Source organism: Trachymyrmex septentrionalis, unplaced genomic scaffold, assembly GCF_001594115.1.
Source record: "Trachymyrmex septentrionalis isolate Tsep2-gDNA-1 unplaced genomic scaffold, Tsep1.0 scaffold119, whole genome shotgun sequence".
Classification (NCBI taxonomy): Eukaryota; Metazoa; Arthropoda; class Insecta; order Hymenoptera; family Formicidae; genus Trachymyrmex; species Trachymyrmex septentrionalis.
In genome coordinates this window covers 119,028-131,611 of record NW_017304320.1, presented here as the reverse complement: position 1 = coordinate 131,611, position 12,584 = coordinate 119,028, and the positions used below count along the sequence as shown (strand labels likewise).

Genomic DNA, 12,584 nt, shown 5'->3' with positions numbered 1-12,584 from the left:
ATATATATAATTGATCTCCCTAATTAGATATGTAAGAAGAACAAACTTTCGCGGTGTCTGTCTACACAAGTTGACTCTCTAAGATGTCGTAAGTTATAACTCTTACAATTTTATCATCGATAGCGAGAAGACACGCGATCAGGGTCGATCCGGCTGACCCAGAAAACGATTTTGTTGGCGAAAGCGATCAGAACGATATCCGCCGGATGGCGTCGTAACTTTCGGACCGCTCGTAGTTAACGGCTTCCGGGTGGCCGAAAATATGATGGCACGCGAGCCTTTTGCAGATGACGCGGATCTTAGACGAGATAACGACAGTTTCAGGGTCCTTCACGGCCAGTTCGAGTTCGCCAAACGGCTTCGATGTCTCATCGTATAAATTATTTATTTAATCGAATGTGAAGATAGACACTGATCACGGAATCGGCTGACGTCCAACTATCTTGGAGCTTTTCATCTATTCTCGACAGCTACTCTGATGTTAATTTCCCTCGTATGCGACATGACATGACACAACATGTCGTGAGTTAGATGGATATGGAACTTTCAAGATGAGAGATAACTAAGATTGATTGACAATATTAAGTCGCTATAGATGGAAATTTGAAGAATGATATTCCTATGTAACTGATTGAGAAGTGGAAAATTTAGCATTAATCAAATATTGAAAGATAAAAATTATAATTAATACATTGATTTTTAGAGATGCTTATTTATTATTATTTACTATCATTATCTATTGAGATATGAAAGGTATTCTCTAAATTTTTTTATATGGAATCTCACTATAAAGAGTGAAAATTGAGCCACAGTCTTGAAAAAAAAAGATTTCAATTTTTAATCTATAAGAGTAAAATTTTATTCTTCGGAGTGACAATTCACTCTAAAAGTTTTAGAAAGTAGCGAATAAAAAATTTAGACATTGAAATCACTGATATGTTTAATAATCACGATTAGCAAAACGCTTCTATCATTATGAAACCAGACGATAGATGCTCTGTCATAAAATTCCTTAGGTTTGAATGAAACCCTTGAAAATAGCTTCTTACACTGCTGCGTTTAATGGAAATTTCCTGCTTCACTGCGATATCCCTTTAATCATTTTAATCATTTTAAATCCATTTCATGCGACTTAAATTTGCATGAAACGACAATAAATGCATTAAACTTGGATCTGTGAAACTAGCACGACTATTAATATAAAAAAAATAATAATAGTTCCAGTAGCACTTTTCATAGTTCTACAGTTTAAAAATAAAAAAAGTTCCGAATTTTTATATAGAAAAATCAACATGACATTTTCAATATATTAAATGTATAAAAATTGAAAATTGTAATTTTGTTTTTATAATACATATATTAATAGATCTTTAGTAGACCTATCAGGAATTGTTGCTAAAAATGCGAATATTTATCTTTTTTATTTGTACTTTAGAGAAAAGTTGTGCTAGATTCGCGAAGTTAGCACGCCATATTTTAATATTTGATTTTTTGCATAAAAAATGCGAAATTCTTTTGTTTATTTTTAGATAAAACTGTAGAACTTTGAAAAATGCTACTTAAACTGTCCTTTTTTTTTTTTTATATATTAATAGAATGTCGTGCTAGCTTCACAGATCCGTTAAACTTCAGCTGCATATACTTTTAAATACATTAAATCATTACTAAATATACTATTCACAAATAATTTTTGAATAATTTTTTTTGGATTTTCAAGATCGCTTTTCTTATAATGATATACCTAACTAATTGTATTGATTTCATGATTATTTTTGGAGTGAACTATCAAATAAGTTTTTTAAAATTTTCGTTGCATACTTTTGAATGCATTTATATATTTGGCGTATCTTTTTTATCTTTCTAAAGTCTTTTTTATAGATATATATTTTCCAAACTCATCGATAAATCAAAAAAGGGAACAAATAAGCCAGCACATTTTCATATATACATACACTAAAACCTGTTAAGTTCATAAAACGATGAAAGAGAATAGAGTTTAGAAAAGCTAATAAAGTCCGCAATTGCTCGAACGCACGCGGAATTTGCGGAATTCCATTTGCAAGTTGTCTATCGCACGTAAAACGGCACGTCCAATTTGTGCGCGACGAAATTTGGAGGATGGAAAGTTGAATAAGGGAATGGATAGACACGCGGTTTACGATACGTCCCGAAAGGCACATCTCCGGGATCGGGTCGCGGCGAAAATGCATTTGCCAAATGCGATTCCGCCATCGTCGTAGAGATGAGATGGAATTTTTACGTTTCCTCATTCTAAGCGGTTCCGGCGTCACAAGTGCAAGGGGAAAAATCATCGTTTCCTGTATGCCGCTCGCACACCGTCGTCCGGTCCCATTATGAGAAGGCCATCAGGACGGGGGCTGCCCCAGGAGAGATCCGTATCTTATAAGAGAACCGCGGGATCCTAGGGACGTCGCCATCCGGGCTGGGTCAAGGATAGTGTAGGATGTGACGTCACAGGCTCTGCCAGGAGGATCGATATCCTCCTGGTTGCCGAGTGGCGTCACATCGCCGCGAAACACGTCTCCGTTGGTTTCTCTTTGTTAACTTCATCTATTTTACCTATAAACAGTCACTTTAGATGCTTCGCTGTTCTTCATTAACTACCCCCTGCCGCGTGTTTGCGCAAGAAATTAATCTTAAAACGTTGAGCCTTTGTTTATTATTTCCATAATTTCTTCGTGTTGTTGAAAATATAATTCTGTTCTTATAAAAATGAATTTGTATTTGTGCACACACATCTTTAAATTTTATCATGCTTTTACTCTTTGATAGATGAAGAATATACAGAGAGATCAAGGAATTATATAAGGAAATTATAATTCATTTGCAATTATTTTCTTAAAAAATTGTACAGCTGACAAATGTTTGCCGTGTAATATTTTATTTGCTGTTAATTAATGTAGAAAATATCACTCAAAATGTAAAATTATATTAAATTTGTCAAATAGTACGATATTTCAATTTCTCCCTGTGCCTTTTTAAGGAAGATGCATTTTTAATTAGATGTATTTTTTAACAAAATGAAAAATTAGATTTTTCTATATTATAAAATTGAAAGCCATACAAAAAGTTCAGCGACGATTTAGAACCTAGATTAAAAATTATTTTAATAAGAAATAAACACATTTATAAAAAAAAGATACAGAAAAAAAATTTTTATTTAAATTACGAAATTATATTGTTAAATATAAATATTGATCTTATTGAACTGTTTCATATATATATGTATAACATTTATTTTAACAATAATAATAATGGCTTTATTGAGTACAGAACAAAATACAGATTTCCATACGGAAAGTTTAGATTAAAAATTCAGTCTTTTTGCAGAGATTATATATCTTTAAAAATTTTAATATTCTTCACACGTTCTTAAAAATTTAAATATGAAATTATAATCGCGAATGCAATGAATAAACGTTGAACTACGAATTAATGTTATCAGTAAAAAAATTTTAAAACGCGATACCCAAAATTTCTAGCCTATTTAAAAAAAATGTAATTTGAAGAATATTATTAATGCCCATTTCTTGTTTTGATTATCAAAGTATTCAGCGGTAGAAGTTTATATACGCATATGATGATAAAAGAATGGTTGCAATAACCATATTATCAATTTGAATTATAATCATTTTTGGCCAACTATATATATTTTTTAATAGAACTATAAATATATATATAATTATAAATACTAAACATGTTTCACTCAGTATAAATTTCCGCCGCAGAGAATTTATATCCCGAGACTGCTGCAAAGAACTCGTCCAGACTTCCCACCCCTTCGATCATCCCTTAATAAAAATTCATCCCCTGACTCTTTCATGTCTCGCGATATCGTACAACGTTCTTCGCGTTCCAACAGATGCTGAAGTCCTGCAGGACCCTGAGCATGACGGTGCGAGGACCCGCCTTGGACCCCCGCTGTCGGGGCGGTCACCCCGTATGGTCGTCGTCGGGTCGTCCACAATCCTGCAGTTGGATGGACCGCCAAGGTCGTCCGGCGTCTCCACCGCCCCCTCATCCACCCCGCGATTCCCGTTACGGACCGAGGACGCGGAAAGTCGAGCTGTGCATCGAACCCGGCCAATCTCTAGGCCTGATGATCCGTGGCGGCCTCGAATATGGCCTCGGAATCTACGTGACGGGCGTCGACAAGGACAGCGTCGCCGATCGCGCCGGACTCCTCGTGAGAATCGCGCTTTTCTGTTAGAGAAGTCTCAAGTCTTTACGACAGATTCCCAAGAAATACACGCGACCAACTTAACTGTTTTTAAGTGCAATTTTTAGCAAGAATATATTTTATCGAATGTACTACATTGATAAATATTATATCAAAGAAACAATGGTATCCCAACCCTTTGAATTAAATAAAATTTTGTTATTTTTATTGGTGTCAAAATGTAATCAATTTCTGTAGTTGAATCGCTTAGTTTCAAAGTAAACAACGTCCATATTAACGTATGCGTTTAATAAATAATCAACTAAATTTTACATTAATACATTTCTTGAGTTGAAATCGTTTAAACTCCATTGTTTTAGTGAAACTAATAATATATTGAGCAGGACTCGTAGAAATCAATTAAAAATAATTGAAATTGAGTATAATTGGACTGATGAATATCTGTTATAATGCGCATACTATTTATTTTATTCATTTAGTTTATGGCATTATAATCAATATTAATTTTATTTCGATACTGCTCTATTTTACTTATACCTTTCAATTTTCCCATTTATGACTCAAGTTCTAATACGAGATGCAATATCCCGAATGATCACAGGTGGGCGATCAGATTATTGAGGTAAATGGGCAGAATTTCGAGGAGGCGACGCACGATGAGGCTGTTCAGATACTGAAGACCAACAAGAGGATGAACCTGCTGATACGTGATGTCGGCAAAGTGCCCCATTCGTGTACCACCAGCCAGCCTATAGTAATTCCGACCGCCCGATATCCCGAGCACGATCCTTTACTTCTAGAAAGTCCCGGGAATCATCGTCCGCCCAGTCCCGCGTAAGTCAAAAACGTTTTTATAAAAAAAGTTTAAATAATAAATCTTAAATTAAAATAAATTCTAAATGTAATCTCTGTTATACATATCTAAATAATATGTATATTTTTAGGTAATATAATCTCAATATTATCTTTTATTAATTGTAATATCTAAAATTTACATCATATTTTTATAACGACAGAAAAAGCGTGTGGAATTAAAAATTTATGAAAAATTTACTTGGTAAGATACTCTTGATAATTCTTAAATTCTGGCATAAATTCTGTTTCAAATGTCAATATTAATTCGTTACGTAAAAATCTGAATGAAATAACGTCAATGAAATCAATAATTAAACTTGTATAATAATATAAGAATAATATTTGCTGATAAATCGTGATTAATTAAATAGTGAATATTGAAAGAAGCCAGCTTAATTAAAATCAACACATCGCCACGTGTATTACGGACAAAATTCATGTAAATCATATTTTCAATTTCAATTTCAATATAATCCATAAACGATGTTCGGTAACTACTAAAAAATTAATTGGCCTATCACAAATACATTTTAAAGTAAGATGAAAAAAATGTTAAATATTCTAAGCGAATGCCGCTATATGAGTCTGTTCGTAAATCATCCCTTGACCTGACCTCGTGGTCGTTTAATAATTATTTCTATTTAACGCCGTGCAATTTAATTCTCGATCAATTTTTCGAAAAGGAGCAGCACGAACGAATGGAGGCACCGGAGTGGCGTTCACACCGTTTCGGCAGCCACCGCCGCCATGGTGGAAGAGAAGGCGCGGGTCGTCCTCGCTAGAAGCGAACGAGCCGCGCTCTCTCAGCTCTTGGCGGATTACAGGACGAGAAGGCTGACGATAGAGGAATTGATCGTCAGCCTGAGCGATCTGTTGAATACCCACGAGAAACTGACGCTGTTAACGGAGCTTAGGGAGTTGGTTGACAACAAGGACAGAGCGGCCTTCGACGATCTAGTTTACCGACCCCAAATAGCAATGGCCAGGGTAAGTGATGCTTAACCAAAATGATTTTAATCCCGGTGCGGAGAATACTCAGAGAATATGGAGTATGTGCGGAAACTCAAATCATATGGAATATTCAATGAGAATTGTTAGTACACGTGCCCGGAATTTTCCACGAAATATTTCTAAATATAAATAATAAAGAGAAGATACAGCCACAACAATAGATGTTAACACAAGTTATATATTTAAAATTCACAAATAAATAAATAAGTAGACGTTTCGGTCAAAATCGAAGACCATCATCAGTACACAAGATGACGAAAAATAAAAATACAAAGTAGAAACAATTAAACGGTAGTCGGAAAGTGTTACAGTAAAATTAAATTAGAATTACATAAAATTATCGAAAAGAAAATATATAAATTTACAAGCGCAATGTTCGCAAATTAAAATAGGTAAGATAATATTTTCCCTTCGCTTGTGGTATGAGTTGACAGCGTGAATAGAAATCGAGAGAGATGAGTAATATTTGAATCTTCTGAAATAATGCTCTGTTACAATTCCTGTTATCTTAAGAGCGAAGAGCAAACCTCGTGTAAAAATATTTCTAATTCTAGCAAAATTCTAACACTAATACAAAAAAAAATTAAATTAATGAGATATAACACTTTATGAGGAACGTATTTAGGACGTATACAATAGGAGGTTTCAATTATTAAGGAGCGATAAGAGAATTGTATGATTAAATTGGAGATGAAATTTGCGAATTTAGTTTTAGAGAAAAGAATAAATAGACAAGTTCTCATTTAAATATTATTTACTACTATATCTAAGATGTATAAAAAATTAATTTGTAATACGAAATTGATTAAAAATATTGATTTCTTTCTGTAATAAAAAGACATCCGAAAATTTCGAGTTTTGCGATAATTTCGTGACTTCTAAGGAAATAATGTGCTATTGTCTGGTCTAATTATCTTGAGGACAGGATTATTTTAAGGATTATTTTGAGGACTTTTGTACCAGGTTTTAACTTTTTTCCGATTTTAGTATAAAATCAATTGCACCTTCTAATTTTGCGTCTACTTTAATCCTTTAAAAGGATTTTTAATTCCGTTCGGTCAATTCAGAGATTTTTATTACGACTGTAATGTCGATAATTTGATTACTCCAGTATCGACCGTTGCACTAATTCATCGGAACGTAAATCGCGCGATTAAGAGGCGATCTTGAAAGAAAGCCGGAAGTCTGGCAAGACGATTTTGAAAATGGTGTCTTCGTACTTTTGTTTCCAGAGAAAAGGCGACCGCGCACACTCGGACCTGATAGTGACTCCCTCGCTCCACGATCTTCCGGTGAGTCAGACCTCTCTTCTTCTATATTCTATTCATATCCCTCGAGCTTACATAGAACGCAAACTCATAACACGTACATACACGTATACGTACACACATAATTACATATACATCACACGCATAAATTCCCGGATTACACCGCGCGTTGTGCGCATTGTTACTCACGTACAGGCCACACGTATACGTTTTCTGTCAACTCTTGTCTCTACGACGATGATGTATGGAACCGAGTACTTTTTCTCCTCTCTCTCTCTTTTTCCTCACTCGCTGTTCTGTGGATCTCTTGCTCACCCTAACTGCCGAGACACTCAGAATCGCTTTTGCGTGCTCGCCCTTTGTCGATGGACTCCGCGGGGAAAGCAACAGGGAAATATTTCCCAAAAGTTTCTCGTCGCACGCGCGCGTTTCTAATCGACAAATTGCGGCCGTTGGGAAAATTACTGTCTACCCGAGAACGAGCGAAATTATTCGGGCAAAAGGAACCATGTGCCAGGAGAAATGTCCTACAGCGATTAATAATTCGTAACAAAAGTGCCATAATTTATAACAATCAAACGAAAGTAGCTCGTAATAATTATTCCGACAAAAAGTAGAACTTGTCTGATTATTGTATCCAAATTTCAAAAAAGTAACGCTTCATAGTTAACTAGACTTGCATTACCATAAGCAATAAAAATTGATGATTGTTGAAATAACATAGATTCATGTTTTCATAAGAGCTCTCAAAGTAATTACAATGACAAATAATTTTTATTTTTATAAAATTAAGTATAATACTGATGATACTGAAATACTGGAGTATATTTAATATTTAATTAGATATCATATTTAATATCAATTTAAAAATTGATAACTGTTCAAATGATGTAGATTCATACTTTTGTAAATTGTCTCAAAATAATTACTATGCGAAAGAAAATAAATTTCTATTACTGTAATCTTACAAACTTAAACAATAATGATATTTAAATACCAAACTAGAGTTATTTAAATAGGTATATTTAGTATTTATAGTATATAAATAGTAAATATTAAATATAATAATATAACAAACTAAACATTTTAATATTTTTGTAAACTAAATATATTTAGTATTTAAAAAAAACATTATTTAATGTTTAGTATATAAACATTAAATATAATTTAATATACCTCTATTATTATTGCTATATATAAATACTAAATTAGTATAAATACTCTAAAAATTAATATTAATATACTAAATAATATACTTCAATATTTATATTGTAATATACAAATTAATATATAATACTAAAGTTCGTAAAGTTCACAAAATTAGTATAAATATAGCTTAGTATTTGAGTATCATCGTGTTACACCTAAATTATATTTAAATACTGCACGCAACAAAAATAATTTGGGTGCAAAAGCAAGAAAGTAACATTCAACATAAAAGTGGAAATCACTAGGGAAATCGATACCAGCGATAAATATGGAAACGGAGAAGATTCGGGAGTCGAGTTATAGCTCGTTATCGGTGATCGGCACAGATGCGACCGACGGTCGAAACAGGATGGAAATCCGTGAATATCAATCAAATATTGATTGGAGAGGTGCGAGGAAATGGAGAACGCCACGCACACAGGAAGGATGCTCTTAGGAAGAACGAAGGATCCCTCAGTGGAGAATCCGCGATCCTCCCGGAGGCCGCTTCGAGAAAGAATCCTTTGCGCCGCTCTCTCGTTCGAGAGAGAAAGAGAGAGAGAGAGAAAGAAAGGGAGGTGCGCAATATCGATCGCCATTACGATCGATCCTGTTCCGTTTGATCGTTCCGGTCTGTCGTTATCTTCTCCTCGAACAAAGCATGACTCGTCTTTTAGGAAAATGACTTGCAACCCCTTCGACTCTTTCTCTCTGCACATCTCTCTCTCTCTCTCTCTCTCTCTCTCTCTCTCTCTTCTTCCGCGCTGAGAACAACAGCTGCCTGATGATGAACAAAACTCGCTCTCTGGTACAAGGAAATATCGGGGTCCGTCGAGCAAATGACGTGTCCCAAGCGCGGCGAACAATTTCTGCCATATTTCTGCCGCGCTGATAACGTTTAATGGTCTCTTCTAACGTTATACGCCATACGCGAATATGCACGAAGCCTGTATACGGTTTGAAAGCCAAGGCCTTTGAATTTTTTCCATCAAATAAGAAAGGCACGTACCTACGCCAGTTTCAATAGCGCTAAATTTAACACATCGTGAAAAATTAAGAGATAAATCATGTGACTTTTTGAAGTAAACATCCATCTGTCCAAGACTTTTCGTCTTTCTCTTTCATTCAAGCGTTCTGTTTGATTTGTTTTTTTTTTTTTTTAGAAGCAAACGCTTTGTGTCCATTTACATATTTCTAGCGCCATAGTTGCTTCCGTCAATATATATAATAGGATTAGTCGTAGTAAATTAATTAGTAATTCATTATTATTAATTACGCTGTTTGTTTAACCGACACGAGGTTGATTCGAACGAATTTTGTTCGTCCAAGCGCAGCTTTTTCCTCGGCGCGTCTTTTTTCTTTCTTTTACTTTCTCTAGAATTACGCTATTATATACATTCTCTTCTTCTACTTTTCACACCTCTTCTTCTTCTTGTATTGACTCATAGTCACCGCTACTGCTATTACTATTATTTATAATCTTGCTTATATATGCTGCAGCGCTACTTTGCTCCCTGTGATTAGTCCGTGTTTGCCGGCAATTCGGAAAATTGATTCCTTCGTATTGAATTTCTTTGAGACATACCTATTTTCATTTCCATATTTATTCTCTTCTACAGTCATAATTATAACCAGAAGGGAAAATATTTAATTAATTATATTAGAATCGAAGGAATCGATGGCGAGTAATTGAGGGCAAAGTATCGGGTGTCACTTTATAATAATAATAATAATAATTATTATTATTATTATTAGGCGTTAGGAACTCGAAAGCTCATTGCCGCAAATACCAAATCCCGCCACTGTTCCCGTCCCTGAGATCCTTTATAATCACTTTATAATTACGTTGCATAATTATAATTAGACAGAATGTAATTTATATTATAACGCGTAAATTATAATATAAATCATGTAGAATGCTACGTATAAATAACGCTACATATATCGTGTAATTTATACTACGTATAAATTTAAAAGTATTACATTTTCTAGAGACGTATTCCCGTCGAAACATTTAAAAAAGTTCATATAAACATGCGTTTAGAAATGCTTAGTTTTGGAGACAAACAGAATTTTATTGTTTAACAATATCAAGTAATTAATAGTACGAGTAATGGACAATTTATTGCAGAAATTCTTCACAATGGTCTCCTCCAAATATAATCTGCTCCATCCATCACAGCTTTCAACGTTACACAAATGCAAATTATTATAAAAAAGATTGGGAAACCTTTAATCATTTTAAAACTAAATGTTTCTAGCGTTAAAATGTTTAAATGTTTATTATTTGTTCCATTAACTATTTAATATTGTTAATCAATAACATTCTTCCTACCTCAAAAATTAAGCGTTTCCAGAGGCTTACATTCACATAAACTTTCTTTAATGTTCGGTCGATGGAAAATACATTTCTAGACTACTTAACGCATATTAATTTCCACCGTATTTGTGACACACTCTCGTATAATTTCTAATATAATTATAATTATGCGATAAATAACGTTATTGTATTTCTATGAACGCCGCTCTCTTTACCGCAATTAAAATAATGATATATAATTAAGATTTTTCACATAGCGAGAAAATGTTGCGCTCTCGCGCATACATTCTCTCCCTCCTCATCGTTAGTTGAATACAATTTGTTAGATGCCTGCCGCTAAACAGACAAGTAGAAAGCTGCTCTGTGCTCGCCACACACCATCTTCCTCCCACCTTCTCTCTCTCTCTCTCTCACTAAAAACAACATTATGAGACCCGAGAGACGCTCGTTCCGTTTCGCGGTTTCCGCGCGAGCTGAGCGAAAATCAAGCAAAACTGCAAAGCGTTCCGTTCTCCGCGGGAAAATCGCAGAAAACATAACTGCCTCGCGCGAGTACGCGAAATCAAAGCGAATCTTTTGCCCGCGAGTATCCGTTCGACTGGAAGAGTCGAACCGATAAATCGACGCTCGATTCACGACGCTGTCAATCGACGGAGGCGCATAAATGAGCTGTAGATCATTCCGGCCTCTCGGCTTGATCTTGAAGAGGCGATGCGTCCGGAATGCCTCGATGGAGCGTCGTAAATCAAGTGTCAGCTGCACGCGCGGAGACAAATGTTGCCGGCAGAACGATGCGCGACACGTCGATCGATGATGAATTGTTGTACAATTGCTAATTTCGCTGGTGCTTGAACTGCCAATTGCTGCCAGATCAGATGGGTCCGAGTTAATCGATACTCACCGAGGTTAACGAGCCGCGTGAAACCTAAATACGTCTATTAAATGCGCGATTTAATTGAGAGAAAAATGTTTGATAATTGTGACGACAAATTGCACGGTAAAATAATTATAATTAGGAGCTCTTAGTAATAATAATTATATTTGTAATTCTGTGTACAAAAAAAAATAGTTTTTGGTCCCAAAAATTACATATAATATTATAGCCGTTTTTGAAGTTACTATATATTTTTTGTGTATAGAACTATAAATATAATTACTATTATATTGTAGTGATAATTATAAAAATGCCCCGTTTTTATAGTAATTTATAAAAACGACTCCTATCGTGATTATTTTATTATGTAATTATAATCACGCAAACATTTTTCTTTCTCTCAGTACATTTACCTTTCCGAGAAAACAAAAGAATCGAAACGAAAAGAAATTTATTATATATGATTATCATTTTTCATGTTATTTAATTAGAATTTTCCACGTAATTATTTCCACAACTAAACATATATCGCCGCACTGATAGAAAAGTGACATTTCAAAATTAGCAATCTTCATTACATTTTTTAAATTCTGATTAAAACAATATTTTAAAATCAGTACGTGACTTCATTTTCTTTCCATGTTTACTTCTAATTACAATGCATTTTTTAAAATTACATAATAATTTTTCAAAATTCAAACACTGTAACTCTAATTAACTCTAGTAAATTCCATCTCTTATCAAAGTTGTGATATTTTTCTATATCATATTTTAAAACGTACTAATATATGGAGAAAAGTGTCGCATTTATAATTCTGACATTCAAAAATACAATATATAGTTTTAATTAAAATATTTTATTTTTAA

The 12,584-nt window shown here is 34.1% G+C and overlaps 1 protein-coding gene across 1 annotated transcript in view; it reads left to right on the top strand.

Annotated features, from left to right (window-relative positions):
* The window catches only part of LOC108754697 (whirlin), a 112,044-nt gene that overhangs the window by 49,052 nt on the left and 50,408 nt on the right, over positions 1-12,584 (top strand). Inside the window, exons 6-9 of the mRNA XM_018497198.1 lie at positions 3,884-4,207; positions 4,803-5,035; positions 5,740-6,043; positions 7,300-7,359. Of these exons, the coding sequence (XP_018352700.1) occupies positions 3,884-4,207; positions 4,803-5,035; positions 5,740-6,043; positions 7,300-7,359 (921 nt within the window). The remainder of the gene's footprint in view (positions 1-3,883; positions 4,208-4,802; positions 5,036-5,739; positions 6,044-7,299; positions 7,360-12,584) is intronic.